Raw genomic sequence first — 24,905 nt, 5'->3', positions numbered from 1 at the left:
CCGTTGATCACACCAAATGAGCCAGAGAAGGTGGTGGCCAGAGAAATGGTGGCATGAGCCCTCTCTAACCTGGGTCATGAGCCAACGATATCTGCAAGTCAACTTCTAACAATGCTGAGTAATAATGAAAGAATATATACTTACACTTTTGATGTAACATTGTTGGCCAAAGAACTCTCGTAATATGGAATGCCTTTGCTAATTACAACATTGATCTGACCACCCAGTACGTTGGATACAACTCCTGCATGGACCCCAGCCATGCAAAGCGAAGATGACTTGGGAGAAATGAGAAATTTGAAATCATGTATTAATTCATAGTTCTTCAACAGCTAAAATTAGATGCATATGCTAATTAACATTCATTTAAAAACCTAAACATAAAAACACACAACTTGTATTTGCATTTTAAGGGATACTAATATATTTTAAAATAGTCTTGACATTTTGTCTCTACAAAAGAACAAGTCTGCAGTGAGGACCTTTCTCTGTACTCCTGCCAGTAAGGTCAATACATTATATCAAAACATGGGAAGGGATCTTCTCAACTATAGAGCCCAATTGTGAGATTTTCTCCTCTTTAAAGCTCAGTAGACCTAAGGATTAAGTGCAAAGTAAAAACATCACTGTTTACTAGGCCTTTAGGATCTAATAAACATGGCAGGGGGTTGTTTTGGATGGCCCTTCTAACTTTATGATTTTATGAAATTATTTACCCCCAAAATATTCATGTCCAATTTTCAACTGTTTTCTAATCTGTCAACATCTTTAATATACTTTTACTCTACGTGAATTATTTTTACTGTTTTGAATTTTTAGTGTGTGTGTGTGTGTTACTCTGCCCTGAAATCTTATGTGACAGGATAATATTAAATCTAGCATCGCAATATAGCATCGTCCAAGCTAGATACATGAATGCTACAATCATTGCAGCAGGATGTCAAATTAAAATTTCCAGCTCACTTACATCTCTATAACCATGTGGAACAGTCCCAGAAATTTCAGCAAAAGGAAGCACACATCCAGCCGGACAATACTTACTGTAAGAAAGAGGGATTTTTTTAAAAAAAGCATATATCCTCAGATAAGATAAAATACTGTTTTGAATAACAAAACCATCTATATGGTGGGTGCAGTGAGCTGATTTTTGAATTGGTTATTTACTGGCATTTAACAGCTTGCCAAAATATAAATACCTGTCAACACAGACATGACACTGGTCCAGAAGGAGTTTGCAGCAAGAAATGAACAATGGATAATATATTTCAATGAGAGAGAAGGCGGTTCTATTAAAACCAAGTAACATTTATACGACTTGAAACACTCAAATCAAATCTGCAGAATGCTTATGCTGTAGTAAAATGTGAATTTTCCAAGCTCTTTCAGTTCCTTCCAATTAATAACTATGGCCCTGAAATCAAAGGCCATTAACACTGTTTTTCTACATATGACCCCTATAGTAAAGGTAAATGTTTCCTTTTGACATTAAGTCTAGTTGTGTCCAACTCTGGGGGGGGGGTGCTCATCTCCATTTTTAAGCTGAAGAGACGCCTCCAAGGTCATGTGGACAGCATGGCTGCATGGAGCACCATTATCTTCCCGCTGAAGTGGCATCTACTGATCTAATCACATTTGCATGTTTCCAAACTGCTACTGTGTTTCCCTGAAAATAAGACAGTGTCTTATATTAATTTTTGCTCCCAAAGACATGCTAGGTCTTATTTTCAGAGGATGTCTTATTTTGCTCCCTCTTCCTCTGCACGCGCCTTCCTTGGTGAAGGAGGAGGGAGCCCCCGCCAAGGAAGGCGAAGGAGGGAAAGATACTCGTCTTTCCCTCCTTCGCCTTCACCTTCCTTGGCAAAGGAGGAGGGAGCTGTCGCCACTGAGGAAGGAGAAGGAGAAGGAGGAAAGACGCTCACCTTTCCCTGCTTCTCCTTTGCCTTCCACAGCGGAGGAGGAGAGAGCCATCGTTGCCGAGGAAGGCAAAGGAGAAGGAGGGAAAGACAAACGCTTTTCCCCACTTCTCCTTCTCCTTCCTCGGCAGCGGCGGCTCCCTCCTCCTCCACCGAAGAAGGAGGAGAAGCGGTGAAAGGCATGCGCCTTTCCCTCCTTCTCCTTCGTGCCACACGTGCCTTCCTCGGCGGCGGCAGCTCCCTCCTCCTAGGTCTTACTTTCAGGTGATGTCTTATATTTGGTAAGTCACCAAAACCTCTACTAGGTCTTATTTTCAGGGGATGTCTTATTTTCAGGAAACACAGTAGGTTGGCAAAAGCAGGGGCTAACAACGGGAACTCACTCTGTCTTGTGGATTTGAACCACCAACCTTCTGGTCAGCAAGTTCTGCAGCTTAGCAATTTAACCTGCTGCACCACTGCAGCACCTATGACCCCTATACTATTGAGGAGAAAATAGTAGGATATACAGAGACTAGAATAACACTGAAAAGTAAGACAACTTTTACCTGAACTCTGGCTCAGAGAAGTGACTTGCGGTGTCTAAACATGTTATTAAATCTAGAAAGAAAAACATATTTAGAGAAAGATAATATTAAAATGTTCAATATTTTAGGAATACACCAGACTTCCTGAAGTTTAATATTGTTGCCACATAATGTTTCCCTCTGCAAACAATTTAATTATTTTAAAAACACACACATTAGCTAAATTTTGGGAAGTCTAACAATATATACATATATTCCCTGTTTTTACCATGATAGATTTCATTAATTACAACCACTCCTTTTCTAACTATCTAACCACATTTATATTAAACAATTCTGTATCTTGTGAAATGAAATGATGTACTAATTAGGAAACAGTGAATACGCAAGAGTCACGGTAGCTGTAAAAGTAAGTGTACAATTGGACACATCAATTTGATTAAAAAGAACAGTATTAGAAGAGAAAGTACTTGATAATTCTGAAAACTTAGGGGCTGGGCTGTGGTGCAGCTGGTTAAGTAGCCAGCTGCAATAAATCACTCTAAGAGGTAATGGTGAGCACCTGACAATTAAAATAAAAAATAGCCCCTGCTCATTGGTGACCTAAGCAACCCAAAGATAGTTGCATCTATCAAGTAGGAATTTAGGTACCGCTCGGCAGGGAGGCAAATTTAACTAATTTACGACACCATAAAATTCGTCCAGCTCCCGTTTGGAATGAGGAAGTATCCATCAAGATGCCACAATGGATGATGAAGCAGCTGCTCCCCCTGTGGCCAGAATGGAGCATCTCCTCAGGAATCTGGAATCTGGAGGATGTTAAATCGCCTCTGCATCTCTGTTTCTATGTTTCTATGGCATTGAATGTTTGCCAATATATGTGCACATTGTAATCCGCCCTGAGGGCGGAATATAAATACTGTAAATAAATCTTTTGCTGACCACTGCATATTTACGCAACACATTTATACATTCATTCAATACATTCGCAAATATATATTTTTTAAATATGGAACACTCCATTGAGACAGTGGTGAAAATACTACCTTATTTATTTGAATCTAATGCTAACTTTTTTGGTTATACTGTATTACCTTCCCAAAATTATGGTGCGCATTGGATCCGCGTAATATGGTAATCTTAGTGCTGATCCAAAGCAAAAAGGGAAGCTACTTCAGGAGCAACTGGAACTCCTATTTTAGGGATGATTGCATCTCCCCCTATGAACCTGCATGAGCTCTAAGATCTGCTGAGGAGGCTCTCCTCTTGGTCCCATCTCTGTCACAAACACGGTTGGTGGGGATGAGGGAGAGGGCCTTCTCGATTGTGGCCCCCCAGTTCTGGGATGCCCTCCCCAGGGAGGTCAGGCAGGCCCCAAAATTCAAACCTTTTGAAGAGAACTGAAGACTTGGCTTTTCAAACAGGCCTGGTTAAAGTAACATCCAATAATCGGAGGACCCAAATTGTTTGAAATTTTACCCTGATGTTGATATTTTAGTCTGATATTTTAATTCTATGGCTGTGATGTCAATCTGGTTTGTATACTATGGTTTTTCACTTTATAACCTATTATTCTCTTTATTGTTTATTGATTTTGATTTGAAGTGTTTCATGTTAAGTTTCATTTGTTATGTTTTATCCTTATTTCTTTTGGTGTTCACTTGTATTGACTTTTGGTTTGCATTGTTGTTGCCTTGTAAGCTGCCCCGAGTCCCTCTGGGGAGATGGGGCAGGATACAAATAAAATGTATTGTTGTTGTTGTTGTTAAAGTGGTTTCATTCTACAGCATAAGTGCATCCCAAGGTTTTCTTTTCTATTGCTGAAAGCCCTTGCGTTCTAACACTTTTGTTTTTAAAGAAGGAATTCTATGCAGGCAGCAACTGTAATGCACACCTTTTTTTGGCAAAATTATAAAGAGTGAACTTTTTGCCACTGCACATTACATTCACCAGTAAAATACTTCTTTTGATTTCAGAGTTTGAAAATTAGTATGTGCATCAGATTTGATGGTGTGTTAGATTTGAGTAAATAAAGGTATTACTAATTGATTGTTATATTTCAGCTTTTAAAAAGTAATGGAAGAATGATTACTGAATAGGAAAACTTCTGAACTGAAGGCAGAGAAATTATTTTGGATTCCTGTCCTCATTCATAATAAGCCTAAAAAATGATGTGATATCATCTGGCTCTGTAAATTCCTGAATGATGTTAAAAGGATCCCATGGTCCTTACATTTATTGGCAACGTTCATTCTTGTGTCTTTTCAAATTTTATACATGCCAATTTGTACATGATGCCAACAGTTAAGTAATCTTTTTCTTCTTCATTTAAATTAATAGCACAGTATTCTTTTGCTGATTTTTTTTTACAAAGAACTATTCATTACAAATACATTTTTCTAAAAGACAAGCTAACTCATAGTGAATGTGATGAATATGGAATTATACATTTATATTTAAGTACAACAGAACATAGTGACTGATCTAATGTGGTTAGGCAATGTGTCAAGTAGTTATTGAAAGAATACGGATGCATGAAGTTGTGAAATTAGCTGCACAGATATGAGAAAGCTTCAAGGTCATAAGCTGCCTTCTTCAAGTAATCATTTCACAACTCGATCATATCATGAGCAGAGTCAAGAGTATGCTGGATGAAAAGGGAGAAAAGGAAAGGCCCTCACCATTGTTGGCTCCAAAGTCACTCATCACCAACATCCCCTAGCACAAAAAGCTTCTCTGCCTGTTATAATGCAAAAAGTTGCTTTCTGAAGCAGGAGCGCTAGGACAGTTTATCTGTAAATTATCCAACAGCCAGGAATGTGTCTCACAAAGTCAACCTTCTTTCTGCCTTAAAAATGGCAATTAAGCCATTCTTTTTTGCTGTGAGTTTAACACAACTGCTATGTTGTGAGGTTTGTTTTTTCCTGATCCCTAGATTGTCTGGCTCCCGAGGCAAAAACAATTGCTTTGGGAAGCGACCAGAGCCAGTAACTGGATCTTTATAGAAAAAACCTCTGCTTGTTCCTTGCCTAGAGGAATACCACTAACAGACCAAGATATCTTTGAACCCTGTGATAATCCACTGGTGGGGACCACTCCTCTGGGAGCTCATCAGGGAGGACGCTGCAGTCCACCATCTTTGCCTGGTCTTCTGGATTCATTCAATAGATTCATTCAACATCTTTCTGCATCATCTCACAGGCCTGCTATGAATGGGTTTTTTTCCAAAGTGGTAGCTGTTTTACTATATTTTGAGGTACTGAATTTAAAAAACGAACAACAATAAAAATGTCATCCCACACAGGTCTTTCACAAATTTCATTACTAATTTCATTCAATCACATTTTACAGATATGCCAAAGCTGTATACAATAGAACAATCAAAATGTCATCCCACACAGGTCTTTCACAAATTTCATTACTAATTTCAATACTAATTTCATTCAATCACATCTTACAGATATGCCAAAGCTGTATACAATAGAGCAAATCTGAGGTCATTTTTGGATTTAATAGAATTTAGTCAAATTCTCATAAAACCAGCGTGCATTTTAAAAAACGTTTTATGACCCTCAGTTTTGCCTGCACATGTAAAAAAATATAATTACATAAATGCTACTTTGGCAAGATCTGGTTTTCAAACAGCTCTTGCTCAATCAGGGTAATTGGGAAACAGAAAGTACCCTATGAGATTCTCACTGAGAAAAACAGATGTATAATGTTGTTTATGTATTCTTTGGCTGAAAATGATAAATACCTGGTTTGTCAGTGGTTGAATAAGATGCAAGAAATCCATGCCCATTGAAGTGTATGCCGCTCATGAACTGCACTGTAACTTCATTACTCTTTGATTCATTTAAATTGTCCATCTGTAAGCCTAAACCACAGTATTTTCCTGGGGAAGAAGACACGTACTTGTTTATTGATTTAGAAATTACTTGATATTTTTAACATTTCTGAAATCACCAAGTTTGCAAGTCAAATGTTTACACATATCTTACATAGATCTCCAAATCTAAGGATAACCCAGAGAATAAAAACATCAACATATCAAAATTGCCTGTTTTTAAGCATTATCAAAAGAATGGCATGAAGTCTTCCTACCCTCCAATGTTACTGAATATTAAACCAGACACTACTCGGCTTCTTTGACAAGCATTCACGCGTATAGTAAAATAGGCTTAAAATAGAGCCTTCATCAACATTTGGAACATTTTCCAGATTAGGAGGGCGCAAAAGGCAAGTGATATTGCTAAAATCATGAATTTCAGTTTTTTAAATTTCTTTGAATATTAGATTGACTATTCCTTATCAAGAAAACCAAAATACTCCAAAATCCAAAGCTGTTTACATGGGAGGCCGAGATGATGACACCTTGGCTTTCCAATTGTTCACTGTATACAAACTTTGTTCAATGCAGAAATTACTAAAATACTATCTATAAATTTACCTTCAGGTTATGGGTATAAAGTGTACATGGAGTATTAATGAATTTTGCATTTAGATTTGTGTCCCATCTTCTACTTATCTCATATATATGCAAATATCTCAAAATTATTTTTTTAAAAATCTTAAATACACAATACTTTTGTTATTCCACATAGTGTTGAATATTGTATAGTGCTTAAGTATCAAGACACAGTAAAGGAATGTGGTACCCTTGTTTGCGGACATCAGAGGTGGAGGAACAGTTAAATAATAATAGAATTAAATGCAGAATGTTATGAAAATAAAACAGTATATTCCTGCTGCACTGTTCAGACATTCGTTTGATGCTGAGAGGCTGATATCTGACGCAAGCTTAAGTCCACTACTCTTGAATTATCTGCAGGAAAGCTGACAGTAGTGTAAACATGGTACTGATGTGTTACTTAATGACCGGGTCAATTTCTTCATTTTGATCCCAAAGACTTTGCCAAAATATCTGGTCTACATAAGAATGAGTATCCTTGGAAGGAAACAAAATTGCTACATCTCTCATTTCCAAAGGTGGAGCCAAAGTCAGTGGAAACAGAGAGGAGAAGAAAGAAGGGTATGAGTCCCCTTCTACATTACCATATTATCCTGATTATGAAAGCAGATCATCCACATTATGTGCTTTGAACTGAATTACTGTTTACACTGCCATATAATCCAATTCAAAGCAGAAAATCTGGATTTTATATAGCAGTGTAGAAGGGGCCTGGGTCACAGATGTCTCCCAATGATGCCAGTTCTCAGGCCTGAAACATCTGAAGACTCCTGAAATTGAGGAGTGGGAAGACCAGCCCCTCTTCGATGGATCCCAGATAAGGAAGGAGAGTTGTTACTTGAAGAGGACTCAGAGCAGTATGTGGTTCAGTCCGTGGTAATACAGAAGTATCCATAGAATCATACAATAATAGGGTTGAATAGAATTGGAAAAGACCACATAGGCCATCTAGTCAAACGCCCTGCCATTCAGAAAAAGAACTGTAGAGGATATTTCAACCATATATCAGCAGCCAGCATTGGCCTCCTTAGTATAAAGAAGTGTGATGAGGTTGTTTTGTGCTCTGTCACCTGGTTCTCTGTTGCTAGCATCTCAACAATGACACACAGCAATGACTGAATGGGGCAGAGGTTGGGCAACCAATTAACTACATGAATCAACGTGGTAATATTTGTAGTTTTAGTACAACTTTTGTATGTGTACTGTGAAGTCAGCTAAACAATGTCTGTGACTTTGATATGGTTGCAGGACTTTCCTAATATTTATAATATCACTACCGTAATCATGATTGGTAGTTTAGGTAGTCGCCGCTTGAAAGTGAATAGATCAATGACTTCCTTCTACATTCAAGGAGTGGTCAATGGAAGCTTGGGTACTCCTTGTGCATAGAGTCACAAAGACAAAATTCACACCAAAAGCTACTCAGTTTTAGAATGTTTTGACATGATTCTCCACAGGAACAAGATCTGTTTTATAGCATAAGAGCGTAAATAAGTTCTTACCTATTTCTGTCCGTGTGGGCCCAATTCCATTGTAAACTCTCACATAATTAAAATGGCAAGAATCTAAATCATCAATATCAAAATCTCCAAATTTAAGCTGAACTCTTTGTTCAGGCTTTACTCGAATTTCCCATTCACAAACGGTGCTGTTGGGATAGGCGTGTGGGTAATTAATGGATGTAAAAGTCCCACTTTCAGGACCTAAAACAGTATGGCCACATCCGTCACCTGAGGGAAAAGAAAAAGACTGTGCTGTAGTTTTGCTTTCAACAGGAACACACTGCTACTACACCATGAGCATGATATGAAAACCATACATGAAGAATTGACAGTAGCTAAGATAAAAATACATTACTATTGACTTCTCAGTGAGTGCATTACTTAACAAGAATGAAACAATTAACAAGAAAAATGTTTCAACTGATCAGAGATGAGGTTCGGAAACAGCTAGAACTCCAAAAGTGGTATCAATGATAGATGCAATTGATTATTCCTGGTGTCCAGGATACATTTAACAAAAAATTTCAAGAACATCCAAAAATAGGTTTAATCATACCTGGAAATAAGACCCACTAAACATAGTACAACATTTATCTTAGTACACAGTAAACCTTTTGTTCAGAATAGTTTTGCATGTTTTTCTTCTCTATCTTCCTTTGATATGGCCCCCGGGAAGAATATGAAAGCATGTAATTCTAACTTTAACTACAGTTTATCCAACAAGTTAACTTCAAACCACAGTTTATGAACTTGTCTTGATCAAATAAACCACAACAAAAACTATCTTGTTTTTGTTTCAGATAAAATAACCTGCCACTTTCAGTTGAAAACAGAGTAAGACACTTTTGATCTCCTCTTTGTGATAAAATCAAAGGAGAAGGGTGGACATGAGAGGTAGCATTGTTCACAATTCCCTGGAAATAAGCAGCAGTGTTGCTGTTGTGCCCCCAGAAGACCCTCACTGTTTATCCCTAGTTAAGCCCTTTTTAGCTAAAGAGATTAATATTTTATGTACAGTTTCTGGGGGGTCAGTCTAGACAGCCTCTTTTCATTGGAAGCCTCTGTTGTTCTGCCCCTTTAAGAATCCCCTCAGGGACAGAGCCTCAGGAGAGCACTTCTTGTTCTTGGAAAAGTCAGCCTTTTTGTGATTGGAAGGTGAAGAGAGAGGAAGGCTAGAGGGTCTACAAAATAGCACGTCCAGTCAGAGGGAGCTGTATTCTAGACCAATCAAAGTTAAATACTGAGACCATCTTGGAGACAGGTGAACACCATACAGGAAAGAGACAATAAGAAGAAATAAAGATTCAAGAGCCTCAGTTCGGCCAGAACTGTGTCTATCTGTCAAAGACGTTACCTCTCCTCATAAAGACTTTGTAGCGAGTAAGGAGGAGATAAAGTCTAAACTTCTTGCCAGTTAATCAATTCTTGTTTGATTCAACTATATAGTCTCCAATCTGTTCCCTGCACAGCCAGTTCACTTCCCAAGTAGTGGGGGAAGAACAGTTGCTTTCTTTTAAAGACATACAAGATCTTTGGCTTGATCTCACATTACAATTTTTGAGCACATCACCTTCAAAACATGATGTTCACTGATGGGCCACGTGACAGGCAGGTTGCAAATATCTCACTCTAATATAATTTACTAGAAGTACGTGGGTACATTTTCATGTCAATCAAATCGGAGGGCTAATCAGAAGATATGAATGTGAGTACCACCAATTTGTAGAATACACTGGCATGCATCACAATAAATGCTGACACAGCTGGGCAACCAGCCAATTTTGTGGCTGCTATAGCAACCCAAGGGGGTCTGTTACTATCTATTATTCTAAAGTAGCTCACATGTTAGATCTAGTGCTGCAAGAGAACCCAGATAAATGTTTGTTCCCTTTGTCTTCGTGGTGCCCCGCCTCACAGTGGGAGATCTGGTCCATGAGATGGAGAGCCAATTGAAGAAATCGTGTTAAATCCGACATAGTGCCCCTATACTGTGGCAGTGATGGTAGCACTATCCAGAGATTTTTTTATTTTCCAATTAGGAATTGGATAAGTTACTAAAAGTAGTCACACAAGAAGCAACAGTGTCTTGTACACTAGGCATTTCAAAGATTAAATTGCTTTACATCTGTCTTAAGTAAGGGTCACAGCAAAGAATCGTTCGCTTTTGCGTTTAAATGTCAACAGAATCACTGTGTAATTTCATCTCATCTGGTCCTGTGAGAATCTGACTGATAAGGAGGAATCCATATTAAACAGAGGTTTATCATATTTTCTCATGGAGTCAAGCCTGTTTGAAAACATTATGTGCTCATCAATGACCTTCTATGGTCTGTGCCCAGTAAAGTTTAGAAAATAGCTTTTTCTTCAGATGGAGAACAGTTTAGGTTCAGCTGCATTAAGAATTTTGATGAAAATGATTTCTAAGATAGTACTTTATGGTTTATTTTGCGGGATCTTTCTCACCAGTTTATTCTGTAACTCCCACGTATCATGTGAGTATGGTAATTAAACGAGCTATACATTTTATAAATGGGGGAATAATGTGTTATTTGCTGATGATTAATTGATTGATTTCATATCTGCCTTTTTTCCAAGATGATATTAATACAATAAAGCTGCATGCTAATTTAGATTAATGCAATTAAAAGATTTTGAAATTACACTGAAAATCTATTGTGATGTCCCAAAGTCTATTACTATAATGGGATTACATGTCTGTATCTAATCTCCGAAACTGCAGTCATGAAAAAATATGATTCACAGTGCTGAACAACACAGTTACATAACATTTTCATGATCTTTGAACAAAAGATGCTATGGATATGTAAGAATAGTTAACTTAGCAAGCTTCTAGTAAAGTTCTGGGGAAGTACACCCCAAATTTATACATGGAGCAACCCTGGAGTAAACAACAACAACAACAACAACAATATGGCCCAATTGAGCACCTGGGAGTACCATCATCCCAGCAGTAGCTTAGGAAGCCGGTTATGTTTTGCTTGGAGAAAAGAAGGTTAAGAGGGGACATGATAGCCATGTTTAAACATTTGAAAGGATGCCAAAAAAGGGGCAAGCTGGTTTTCTGTTGCTTCAGAGATGAAGACATGGGGCAACAGATTCAAACTACAGAAAAAGAGATTCCACCTAAAAATTAGGAAGAACATCCTGATGGTAATAGCTGTGTGATAGTGTAACATGATACCTTAGAGGCCCCTTCTACTCTGTCATTGTATGCCAGGATCTGATCCCAGATTATCTTATTATATGGCAGCGAAGACTCACAGAATCCAGTTCAAAGCAGATAACCTGGAATCAGATATAAGGATGCCCGCAGGGGCGCAGTGAATTAAAGCCTTGTGCTGGCAGGACTAATGACTTGAAGGTTGGATTGCTGACCTGAAGGTTGCCAGTTCGAATCCAACACGGGGAGAGTGTGGATGAGCTTCTATCAGCTCTAGCTTCATGTGGAGACATGAGAGAAGCCTCCTACAAGGATGGTAAAAACATCAAAACATGTGGGCATCCCCTGGGCAACATTCTTGCAGAGAACCAATTCTTTCACATCAGTTTCGAAAGTCGCTCCTGACATGAAAAAAAAAAGAAGATATATAGAAGGGGCCAGAGTCTTCTTCTCTGGAGGTTTTTAATCAGAAGCTGGATGGCCATCTCTCAGGGAGGTTCTGATTGTGATTTTCCTGCATGGCAAGGGGTTGGACTGGCTGGCCCTTGAGGTTTCTTCCAACTCTAAAATTCTAGCAAACACACTGATTGATATGTTCCTATGCTGCAAACACTACACAGCTCATGACATAAAAAGGAAAGTCTGATCTCCCACCAGGTTCATTAATCTAAAAACATACTACAATCTCTATATCTACTGATGTTTATAAATTTTGGAAAAATGGACCTGAAATTTACAGATGCAACTTTTCCTGTAAAAAATAATGAAAAAGTTCATTTTTAAAAATCAACCTATGGAGTATGAGCCTGTAGATTAGCTTGAATCTTCCTTAACTAACACAAAAATAGAATCCAAAAACATAGCTGGGTTAGTCTGTAATATAAATATGCAAAGGGATCTTGTACCACCAAAATAGAAGTACCAGTTATAAATTAATGGCGATGGCATCAAAATGCTATCTCACAGATTATTCAAGACTTTACTACTTTTTCAAAATATGCAGGGTTTTCCCCACTTTGGCATGTCATCTCTACAGTATGCTAAAGCTGGAAGCATAGCATCTACTTGTGTTTTCAACAATGACAAACCACAAATCGCTAGGTTCCCACTGATAATACCTTGCTGATTACAAATGAGCCAAGTTGCATTATGACTCAATGATGAAATCCCTTTTGTGCTCTTTACCAAATAAGGAAAAGGTACTCTCAGTGGCATCTGAGGCTCGGAGGAAGGAACCAATTGTTAGCTGGAACCCCCAAATGAGAAATGCATAATGAGAAAGAGAATAAAATCTTCCCATGGATCCAGATAAGAACTATTTTACAAAACTAATGTCACTGCTGTTGTGATAAGCCTGCTCCTGTTTTAAATGCTCACCATGATTCTTCTTCCTCACCATGTATGGTAAATGTGATTTTGCCAGCAGACATTCTGAATACTTGAATGACTACTAACTTCAAAATTCACATATGCTTCCTAGTAAAACTATATATACTGTATAAGTTTTACATCTTAATTATTAACATTCTTCTCTACAACTCGTTGTAGCTTAATTAATTAATAAGAATAGTATGAATGTTTAATTCATTTATTCATGGCAGATGAAGCCATTCATTTCAGTTTCTGAAAATCATTATGGTGTCAAAATGAAGCAGATAAAGGGATAACCTATATACTTTGCTGAACGTGCCACATGTAGTTATATCTTTGTGCAGAGTGTGCATTTTAAATTACAGCCATGGGAGAGCTATTCAGAGTATGGCACATTGTGCCATTCGGGGCTTGAATTTGAAATAAAAATAATTTCACAGCCATTAGATTTTGTGTTTTAGCTTTATAGTTCCTTCACACACCAAGGGATCCACTCTAGGGATTCCTGGATGACACCGATTTTCTGGAGCAATTGCAATCTGGCTTCAGACCTGGGTACAAAACCGAGACGGTTTTGGTCGCCTTGGTGGATGACCTCCACAGAGAGCTTGACAGAGGGAGTGTAACCCTGCTGGTTCTCTTGGACATCTCGGCAGCTCTCTGGGATGGCTCTCTGAAATGGGCCTTGGAGGCAAGGCCCTGTTGTGGCTCCAGTCCTTCCTGGAGGGCCGTTCCCTGTTGGTGAAGCTGGGGGACACCTGCTTGGACCTCTGGCCATTGAGCTGTGGGGTCCCGCAAGGTTCTATCCTGCCTCCCATGCTTTTTAACATCTACATGAAACCGCTGGATGAGGTCATCCAGAGTTTTGGAGTTTGGTGCCATTTCTACGCAGATGACACCCAACTCTACTACTCTTTTCCACCAAAATCCAAGGAAGCCCCTCGGATACTGGTCTAGTGTCTGGCTGCTGTGTTGGGCTGGATGAGGGCGAGCAAGCTGAAGCTTAATCCTGGCAAGACAGAGGTCCTCCAGGTCAGTTGAACGTCTGACCAGGGTATAGGGTGACAACCTGTGCTCGATGGGGTCGCACTCCCCCTGAAGACACAGGTCCACAGTTTGGGGGTCCTCCTGGAATCAGCGCTGACGCTTGATGCTTAGGTGTCGGCAGTGGCTGGGTGGGCCTTTGCACAATTAAAGCTTGTGCGCCAGCTGCGACTGTACCTCGTGAAGTCTGATCTGGCCGTGGTGGTCTATGCCTTGGTTACCTCTAGATTGGACTATTCCAACATTCTCTACGTGGGCCCTTGAAGACGGCCTGGAAACTCCAATTGGTCCAGCGTTCAGCAGCCAGACTACTAACTGGAGCAAATTACAGGGAGCAGTCAACTCCTGTTTAAGGAGCTGCACTGGCTGCTGTTTATTTTCCGAGCCCAATTCAAGGTGCATGTTATCACCGACACCTACAAAGCCCTAAACGGTTCGGGACTCGCCTACCTTTGTGACCTCATCTCCCCCTATGAACCTCCACGACCTCTTTGATCGTCAGGGGAGGCCCTCCTCTCGCTCCCGCCACTGTCACAATCGTGGTTGGTGTGGACGAGGGAGAGGGCCTTCCTCATGGTGGCCCCCCAGCTCTGGAACTCACTGCCCAGGGAGATTAGGTAAGCACCCAACTTCCTAATTTTTAGGAAAAGCCTAAAAACCTGGCTTTTCCAGCAGGCCTTTGGTAAATGATTCCTCGCCCTCGTGACAGGTCTCATCCGTGTGACCAATACCATATCTGTTGCACTTTATTCTACTCCTTCAGCTGGAAATAGCTCCCATGTTTACCTCATCCCAAGCCCCTTACCAATTGTAGCACTTTGGTTACCTACTTCACTTTCTAGTTTACAATTCTCACTCCATGCACTTTTTCGACCCAGTTTGCTTTTATGAGCTTGCTCAGGTTTTTTTAATTATTTGTGTTACTTTTGATGTGATTGTTATTTTATTATGCTCTACAGGGACCTGTATTTTATTTGAATGTGTTTTATTTACAAATGATTGTAATCACCTAGGCTTGGCCCCATGTAAGCTGCCCCAAGTCCCTTTGGGGAGATGGAGGCAGGGTATAAAAATAAAGTTGTTGTTGTTATTGGTATTATGTTTCTCAGGGCCCTTCCACACAGCCATATAACCCAGAATATCCCCATCGGAGTCAGATGGGGGGGGGGGCAGTTATATGTGGAGCCTAAATACTATAAAGTAGGGGTTGGTTCTCAACCTGGGGTTCTGAGATGTTTTTGACCTTCAACTCCCAGAAATCCTAACAGATGGTAAACTGGCTCGGATTTCTGGGAGCTGTCGGCCATAAACATCTGGGGACCTCAGGTTGAGAACCACTGCTATAAAGGAACCAAATATATCTGGTTGTGGAAGATAAGCAGGATCAACTCTAGATAATGCTTGAATAGGAGTCCACAATGAATATCAGGTTCTACAGTCTACAAGCAGTTCCCAAATTATAAAAAGATAGGTTTTTAAGTTGAATTTCTTTGTAAGTCAGAACAGATCCATTTTTAAGTGTACTCCAGCCAAATATACAGGATATATGTTTTATTTTTGGACAGCATAGGGATGGGTTAACACCCCTGCGGTACTTGTTTTGCTGTCTGTGCCACTATTCAGAAGATTTTGCCTCACTTTCTCCCCATCATAATTGGAGTTTGAAAAATTTGGCTTGTTGTGGAAACAAGGATTGATGAGAAAGCTTCAGTGGAGACACCTTTTCCCCCATGATAACTCTTCCAGGACTGAATTTCCCTTTCGATGGGGTAGATTTCTCTCACTTCCTGTTGTCTTAACTATGAGTTGTTTGAAAGTCAGTACTTTGTAACTTGGGGACTGAATGTACATCATACCTTTCCAAACATTTCATATTGGTGACACGATTTTTAGACATGCATTCTTTCGCAACACAGTAATTCAGTTTTTCTAGAAAAACGGGGACTACACCAACTCCTTATGAGAGTTTTTCACACACACACACACACACACACACACACACACGTTTCATATGATCTTTAATGCATAAACAAGGTTTGGAATTTTTTCCTTTTCACTTCTCATGTGCCACAGTTGATTCTTTTGTAATTTTCTCTATAGCCGCTACGTGTGGTTCATCGCACATATAATTTTCAACAGGTTTTCTTTTCTTAATAGAAACGTATCCATTTAGTGGTCATTACTGCAACTGAATCAACAATTTGTGCAAATCATAAAAGTCACAACGGTACTGACACTTTAACAGTGCTAGCACTCCACTTCTGTAGTGATTAACCCTTTATGGGGGGTTTTAAATAGAGGCTGGAATTGTCATCTGTCAGGAGGGCTTTAACTGTGAGTTTCTGCCTGGCTGAAAGGAGATGGACTAGATGCCCTTTGGGGGAATCTCTTCCTCCTCACTTTCCTCCTCCTCCAGGAGCAGCCAATGTGCTCCCTCACCAGGCCATCTTTGTTTGTGGGGACAGAGAAGGGGAGCAGCATTTTTCCTGTGACAAACCTGTGGAATGCAGGCGATACACTAGTGAGTCCCGACACACATTTTGGAAAGCTCGGGTCTATATTTCAGAGGAGGAAGGGAGTGGCAAAACTCCTTCTGAGTTTTCCTTGCCTCTGTAAAATTCATGGGGTCACCATAAATCAACAGCCAACCTGGAGGCATATATAAATGCACAATGCTCCTATTGCCACATGCTCCAATCCTAGTAATAATCCCCCACCCACTGAAATTACAGAATTGTAGCCAATCAATGTAACTTTAGTACGTCTCTAACACTGAATGGAGACAATTATGGGTATATACCCCCTTGCAACCAAAACTATACTGAATGCCTGGTTTGGAACCCTATTCAGTCTCTGATATTAAAACTCAGGTGTTCATTTAACTTCTAGCGAGAGACATGCTTTTTTCATTTCCTGTTCAACAGAAACAAAATAGGTACAGCCCTTTTGTTCTCAGTGCCTGATGGCCCTTTTAGTAGATCAGTGTGAACATTAAGAGCAACTTCTCTGCCCTCAATCCCAAGTAATGATGCTCTATTTCCACAATGCAAACCCTGGCTCCATTATCAAAGAGGTACTCTCTCTTCCTCCTTTTGTTGTTCGACAGTTGTTTTTAATGTGTGCCAAAATAAATAGATTTCCCCTAGAATTATGTTTCAATCATTAATGTTTCTGAGCACTTGACGTATCAAAGATCGAGTGTAACAAGATTTTTATCTTTGTTTGATCTGGTGTCATTTCCTTTTGGTGATGTTCACTTTGAGATTTAATAAACAGATGGGGACATTTTATAACCTGCAACATCAAAACGGACCTAAGAAATGGCTGAATGGATCGTTGTTTCACAAATATTCACCTTTTCATAAGGAACTAAGAATACTTGTTTAAAAGGCAAGATAATATCTTTAAAAATAGTTAATTGAAGAACATAGCTGAAGAGTATTGTAGACAAAGTAGATGTGCTTCTGGGTATTCTTTCAAAGAGTATTAAATACCAGAGGTTAGAATAACATGGAAAGGATAGATTTGTATACTATAGAACAAGGAGAGTCTAACACGTTTAATTAAAAAGTGTACTAAAAACTAATGCAGTCACTCTCTACGTGTACTGGGGTTAGAGGCACAGGACCCCCTGGGTTTTTGTTTGTTTGTTTTTTCTTCATGTCAGGATCAACCGGAGTTGCTTCTGGAGTGAGAGAATTGGCCGTCTGCAAGGACGTTGCCCAGGGGACACCCGGATGTTTTGATGTTTTACCATCCTTGTGTGTCACGACCCAGGCTGCAGAGCACCAATAACCATACACAGAGGCCAGAATCTATCTAATATCTTTATTGAAGGAATATATAAAGTTAATAAAAACAAGTGTAGAAAATAGTTCAGAATTAGACCTTTCAGGAAAGGTCAGAATTAGTCCAAAAAAGCAATGTCCAATAAGAAATATTAAGGTCCAAAGTTGTAATCCAATAACCGAAACACTCACTTTGCCAAGCAAAGTGAGGGGAGATGACAAGGTCCTTTAGTCCATGAAACTTGAGCGAGGCTAGGAAATAACTTGATACTTGAAACAAGGCTTGAACGTGGAACAAGGTAACTAAGAACAAGAACAAGGTCCGTGGAATAACTTGATAAATCCGTGGAACAAGGCAAGGATTGATCCTGGGAAACAAGGCAAAGTCCGTAGATAAACAAGGCTGGGAAGCAAGGCGAAGGCTGGATAGCAAGGCAAGGCTTGAGCAGGAGCGAGGCTTGAATCGGAGCGCGCTGTCCAGACACAACTCGCTCCGAAGGCTGACGAATTGACTCCGCGAAGTTACTACGCGGGTAAAACACCTAAATAGAGTCTAGCTTTCCCGCCAAAGCAGTTCTCTGGGAATCAGAACCGAAAGCTAACTCTGAGACCAGATGTGAGACTCCCCAAAGATTCTCACGAGAAGCAGTCTTAATTGGCCACATTCTTAGCTGCAATCCTCGCACTCCTGCGCGAAGCTGAATCCAAACTTCTCTGTTGTTTACAAAACTCCCGGCGCAAGAATACGGGAGAAGTAGGCTCTGGGCTTGTTTGACATACTTCTGGGAGACAACTTTCTTGCAGGTGCAAGGTTCCCAGATCTGCCTGGGAAAGATCTGGCTGAGAGGAATCCAGTTCAGACTGGGAAGGTAAAAAACCCAAGTTTTCATCTTCATCAGGAATTACAATGTCCTGAGCAGGACTACAAGGCCCATGGGTCATCACACTATCCCCCTCCTCAAGGCCCCTCCCAAACTGGGGCCCTCTCCCCGAGGCGCGAGGTCGTGGTTTGGTGGGATAGGTCTGATGAAAGCGACGGGTTAGATCAGGAGCATGGACTGTGGAGGCGTCTTCCCAAGAGCGTTCCTCAGGGCCAAAACCCACCCAGTCAATGAGATATTGTAGGCGGCGGCGGTGAAAGCGAGAATCCAAAATGTCCTCAACCTCGAACTCCTCCTCCCCATTCATCAAAACAGGAGGGGGGGCCGGTTGGTCTGTATCAGGTCGCACACCATCCGCCGGAAGGAGCAGGGAACGGTGAAACACTGGGTGAATGCGCATTGAACGCGGAAGTTGGAGTTTGAAAGTCACGGGGTTTAATTGCGCCACCACTGGATAGGGACCAATCAAACGGGCATCTAACTTCCGGCAAGGGCGGTGGGAGGGCAGAAAGCGAGTGGACAGGAAAACCCGATCTCCTACCTTGATTTCGGGGCCCGGCTGGCGATGTTTGTCAGCGTGGCGTTTATAGTCCTCCTTGGCTTGATCCAGTTGCTGGAGCAAAAGTTGTTGCACCGCTGTGAGTTCCTGCAGCCAATCCTCTGCTGCGGGAACCTCTGAAGTTTCAATGACAGGGGGGAAGAAACGTGGATGGAAGCCGTAGTTTGCAAAGAACGGCGTTTCTTTTGTAGAAGCTTGAACTCCATTGTTGTAGGCAAACTCAGACAGTGGTAACAGAGAAGCCCAATTGTCCTGTTGATAGTTTACATAACAGCGAAGATACTGCTCCAAAGTGGCATTGGTGCGCTCCGTTTGCCCATCTGTTTGGGGATGATGAGCTGAAGATAAGCGAGAGTCTATGCCCAATAGTTTTTGTAGTGCCTTCCAAAAACGAGAGGTGAATTGAGATCCACGGTCTGTGACTAAACTCTTGGGCAATCCATGTAGTCTGAAAACATGTTGAAGAAATAGATCCGCAGTTTCCTTGGCCGTGGGGAGGCCTTCGCAGGGAATGAAATGGGCTAACTTGGTGAATAGGTCCACCACCACTAAGATCGTGGTGAATCCACAGGAAGGTGGTAGGTCAGTGATGAAATCCGCGGAAATTATTTCCCATGGGCGAGATGGGGTAGGAAGGGGGTGTAAAAGCCCTGAGGGCTTCTCCCTTCGTATCTTGGAGCGCTGGCATACTGGGCAGGTGTTGACATATTTTTCCACATCCTTGCGGATCTTGGGCCACCAAAAATCCCTTAGGATCAAATGCATAGTTTTAAATAGTCCGAAGTGTCCTGCTGGTTTGCAGTCATGACACAGACGAAGCGCTTTTTCCCTGCCCGGTCCGGGTGGGATATAAACATGATTTCTATAGCAGAGCAGCCCATCTTTAAGCGAAAAGGGGAAATGCAGACCTTGGCGAAGTTGGTCCTGCGCCCAGGCATCTGCTTGCTGACTAGCCCTGATTTCTTGAGCACAGATGGGTCCTGGAGTAGGGGAAGTTGAACCAATGGGAATGGATTTGGTGTTCCCCACCGTGAGCGTGGCAAAGTTCTCAGGTTGTAGCAGTTGGGATTCAAAGGTCTCCTTGCGTCCTGCAGCGTATTCCGGTTTACGTGACAGGGCGTCTGCTTGCTTGGTTTGGGCTGGGGTCACATAATGGATCTGGAAGTTGAAACGTTCAAAGAATAAAGCCCAACGTTGCTGCCTCTGATTTAGTTTGCGGGCAGTTCTTAGATGTTCTAGATTACGATGATCAGTGTGGACTTCAATGGGAAATTTGGCCCCTTCTAGCCAATGTCTCCAAGTTTCAAAGGCTGCCTTTATGGCCAGTAGTTCTTTTTCCCAAATGGTGTAATTCCTCTCTGGTGTGGTTAGTTGACGAGAATAAAAGGCACAGGGGTGGAGGTGATCTCCCACCGGTTGTAAGAGTACAGCCCCAATTGCCACATCAGAGGCGTCCGCTTGCACCACAAAAGGGGTTCCAGGATTTGGGTGCTGTAGAATTGGCTGGGAGGTGAATAGTTTCATTAGTTGCTGGAACCCTTTCTCTGCTTGATCAGTCCAGCGGAAAGGCTGCTTTCCACGGATGCAGCTAGTGATGGGGTCGGACCAGCGGGCAAAATCTGGAATGAACTTGCGGTAGTAGTTCGCGAACCCCAAGAAACGCTGCACCTCTTTCTTGTTAGTTGGCGCCCGCCATTCCAATACTGCTGAAACTTTGGCTGGATCCATGGAAAGCCCTAGAGGCGAGATGCGGTAACCAAGGAAATCTACCTCTTGTAGATCAAAAGCGCATTTTTCCAGCTTGGCATAAAGTCCATGATCCCGCAATCGTTGTAACACCATTTTGACGTGGTTCTCATGTTCTGATTGTGATCTGGAAAACACCAAAAAATCGTCCAGGTAGATTATCAAGAACCTGTCTAGATAGTCCTGAAAAATGTCATTGACAAAATGCTGGAACGTTGCGGGGGCTCCGCATAAACCGAAATTCATAACTCGGGACTCAAATAATCCGAATTTGGTCTGGAAGGCGGTCTTCCACTCGTCCCCTTCCCTGATGCGAACTAAGTTGTAAGCCCCCCGAAGATCCAGCTTGGTGTAAACCTTGGCTCCTCGAAGCCGATCCAGTAGATCCGAGATTAAGGGCAGGGGATAGCTGTTCCGCTTGGTGATATTGTTCAATGCTCTGTAGTCCACCACCAAGCGTAGTTCCCCTGACTTCTTCTTCACAAACATCACTGGGGAGGCGGCTGGGGATTGAGAGGGTCTGATGAATCCCTTGCGAAGGTTTGTCTCTAGGAATTCCCTGAGAGCTTCTTGCTCTGGTTCAGTCAGGGAGTAGAGATGCCCTCGCGGGATCGGGGCCCCCTCCACCAAGTCAATGGCACAGTCATAAGGTCTATGTGGGGGTAATTTTTCGGCTTCTTTCTCATTGAATACATCCCAATACTCGGAGTACTTCTTTGGCAAGGTGATGATGGGCTCGGTGTCTGTGGCATGGCATACCTTGGCTACGAGGCAATGGTTTTGGCAATACGGTGAAGCAAACTGCAGTTCTCTGTTGGACCAGGAGATGTTAGGGTCGTGGAGAGTCAGCCATGGAATTCCCAAAATCACAGGGAAATGGGGAACCTCGGTAACAAAGAAGGAAATCTCTTCCATATGTTCCCTTATCCACATCCTGGTGGGTTCCGACCACTGACTTACGGGGCCCGTCTTGAGGGGACGGCCGTCTATGGCTTGCACCACACGGGCATTCTTGAAATCATGATATTGTAATCCCAGAGAGTCGGCATACTCTCTATCGATGAAATTGTTGGTAGCTCCAGAGTCTATCATGGCGTGGATCATGACGGGTCCCCTTTTTGCTGACCATAATGTGACCACGAGAAGGAACAGGACCCCGGTTGGCGGCTCTTGGATGGATTTTTTGACCGGGTTGGCGAGCCTCTCTACACCCGGTCGTTGGCTTCCCCCGCCGGCTGTGTGCCAGTCGGCTCAGACGCCTTCGTCTCCGTGGAGGACGCCGCCGCAAGACGGGCGGCAGGCTTCCCTTTGGCTGGGCACTCTCTGGCGAAGTGGCCCCCGTTCCCGCAGTACCAGCAGAGGTTTAAGCGTTGACGACGGGCCTTCTCGGCGGCATCTAGTCTGGGACGCACATTGCCCAACTGCATCGGCACCTCCTCGCCTCCTCTGGGGTATGGGGTTGCCGGTGGGGGTCTCCACACCGGACGTGGCTGAACGCTGGCGGGAGCGGGGGGTTTTGCCCCGGCTCTACTGCCCTGGCCTCGAACCCACTGTTTCCTGTTGGCAATCATGACTTCAGCCCGTAAACATTGATCAATGAGTGCCTCGAGGGTCTGGGGAGGATCCACCTTGGAGATTTCTTCCAGCATTTCAATGTTGAGACCCTCCCGGAATTGTCCCCTGAGGGCTACATCGTTCCAGCCGGTGTTGTGGGCCAGCACTCGGAACTCGGCTATATACTGAGACATAGGTCTGTCTCCTTGGAAAAGGCGACGGAGTTTGTGACCGGCTGCCTCCAAATTGTCCTCGATTCCCCAAGTCTCCTTGAGGTGGTCCAAGAAGTGTTGCGCTGATCTTAGGTGTGGAGAGGCTTGGTCGAACAGTGCCGTCGCCCAGCTGGCCGCTGGCCCGTCTAGAAGACTGTAAACCCATGCCACTTTGATGTCTTCTTGGGGAAACTCGGCAGCACGGGCCTCCAGATAAGCTTGACATTGGCGACGGAAGACATGAACCTTAGAAGCTTCTCCAGTAAACTTGGTTGGCAACGCCATGGCCGGAAGACGAACTCCGCGTTCCTTCAAACCCCTTATTTCTCCATCCTGTGCATTGAGCTTATCACGGATTCGGTCCACCTCTTCCTTGTCGATGGTGTAGGTAATCGGCTGGCCGCTCGGCCCAGGTACGACTCCGGTAGACATTCTGGCCGAGGTTAATTGGTGCTTAGGGTGGCGGAGTCAAACTGTCACGACCCAGGCTGCAGAGCACCAATAACCATACACAGAGGCCAGAATCTATCTAATATCTTTATTGAAGGAATATATAAAGTTAATAAAAACAAGTGTAGAAAATAGTTCAGAATTAGACCTTTCAGGAAAGGTCAGAATTAGTCCAAAAAAGCAATGTCCAATAAGAAATATTAAGGTCCAAAGTTGTAATCCAATAACCGAAACACTCACTTTGCCAAGCAAAGTGAGGGGAGATGACAAGGTCCTTTAGTCCATGAAACTTGAGCGAGGCTAGGAAATAACTTGATACTTGAAACAAGGCTTGAACGTGGAACAAGGTAACTAAGAACAAGAACAAGGTCCGTGGAATAACTTGATAAATCCGTGGAACAAGGCAAGGATTGATCCTGGGAAACAAGGCAAAGTCCGTAGATAAACAAGGCTGGGAAGCAAGGCGAAGGCTGGATAGCAAGGCAAGGCTTGAGCAGGAGCGAGGCTTGAATCGGAGCGCGCTGTCCAGACACAACTCGCTCCGAAGGCTGACGAATTGACTCCGCGAAGTTACTACGCGGGTAAAACACCTAAATAGAGTCTAGCTTTCCCGCCAAAGCAGTTCTCTGGGAATCAGAACCGAAAGCTAACTCTGAGACCAGATGTGAGACTCCCCAAAGATTCTCACGAGAAGCAGTCTTAATTGGCCACATTCTTAGCTGCAATCCTCGCACTCCTGCGCGAAGCTGAATCCAAACTTCTCTGTTGTTTACAAAACTCCCGGCGCAAGAATACGGGAGAAGTAGGCTCTGGGCTTGTTTGACATACTTCTGGGAGACAACTTTCTTGCAGGTGCAAGGTTCCCAGATCTGCCTGGGAAAGATCTGGCTGAGAGGAATCCAGTTCAGACTGGGAAGGTAAAAAACCCAAGTTTTCATCTTCATCAGGAATTACAATGTCCTGAGCAGGACTACAAGGCCCATGGGTCATCACATTGTGGAAGGCTTCTCTTATGTCCCCGCATGGAGCTGGAGCTGATAGAGGGAGCTCATCCACGCTCTCCCCGAGTGGGATTCGAACCTGGCAGCTTTCAGGTCAGCAACCCAACCTTCAAGTCACGAGGCTTTTATCCCCTAGGCCACCGGAGGCTCAGGACCTCCTGTGAAAAACCGTGAATTTTTTTAAAAAAAAGCTTTTTTAAAAACTTAGAGAATACCTCTCTTGGTCCTCCAGCATGACGCTATGGTCAATCTTCACTAGAAGCTTTGATTTTGCATTCCTTCCTGGTTGAAGGCAGTTGGACTAGATGCCCTTTGGGGGTCTCTTCCCATGGAGCCTCCTTCTCTGGAGGTTTTTTGAACTGCGTCTGGGTGGTTCTCTGTTAGGAGGGTGTTAACTGTGTCTTTCTGCTCGGCTGAAGGGGGTTGGACTACATGCCCTTTGCAGGTCTCTTCTGTGCTTCTCTTCCCACTGTCATTTCCCCCAGCCCCTATTTGGAAGTGGAGGGAGAATTTTTCATTTAACATAGGTGTGGACCACACTCATTTAGAAAGCTCTGGTCCAATGGGTTGAAATTACAGGACAGCAAATTTCATCTGAACATTAGAAGAAACTTATTGACAATGAGAGCTATTTGACAATTGACTCAATTGCCTGGAAAGATGGTGAGGTCTCTTTCTCTCTAAACATCTTCAAAAAGCAGCTGA

At 42.5% G+C, this 24,905-nt stretch overlaps 1 protein-coding gene across 1 annotated transcript in view; it reads right to left on the bottom strand.

Moving 5' to 3' along the window:
* dcbld2 (discoidin, CUB and LCCL domain containing 2) overlaps positions 1-24,905 on the bottom strand; it is a 53,276-nt gene that overhangs the window by 15,256 nt on the left and 13,115 nt on the right. The window contains exons 2-6 of the mRNA XM_008107831.3: positions 8,414-8,641; positions 6,198-6,335; positions 2,462-2,513; positions 968-1,040; positions 145-278 (exon numbers count right to left, since the gene is read on the bottom strand). Of these exons, the coding sequence (XP_008106038.2) occupies positions 145-278; positions 968-1,040; positions 2,462-2,513; positions 6,198-6,335; positions 8,414-8,641 (625 nt within the window). The remainder of the gene's footprint in view (positions 1-144; positions 279-967; positions 1,041-2,461; positions 2,514-6,197; positions 6,336-8,413; positions 8,642-24,905) is intronic.

Source organism: Anolis carolinensis, chromosome 3 (genome assembly GCF_035594765.1).
Source record: "Anolis carolinensis isolate JA03-04 chromosome 3, rAnoCar3.1.pri, whole genome shotgun sequence".
NCBI lineage: Eukaryota > Metazoa > Chordata > Lepidosauria > Squamata > Dactyloidae > Anolis > Anolis carolinensis.
This window is presented reverse-complemented; position numbering and strand designations above follow the sequence as displayed.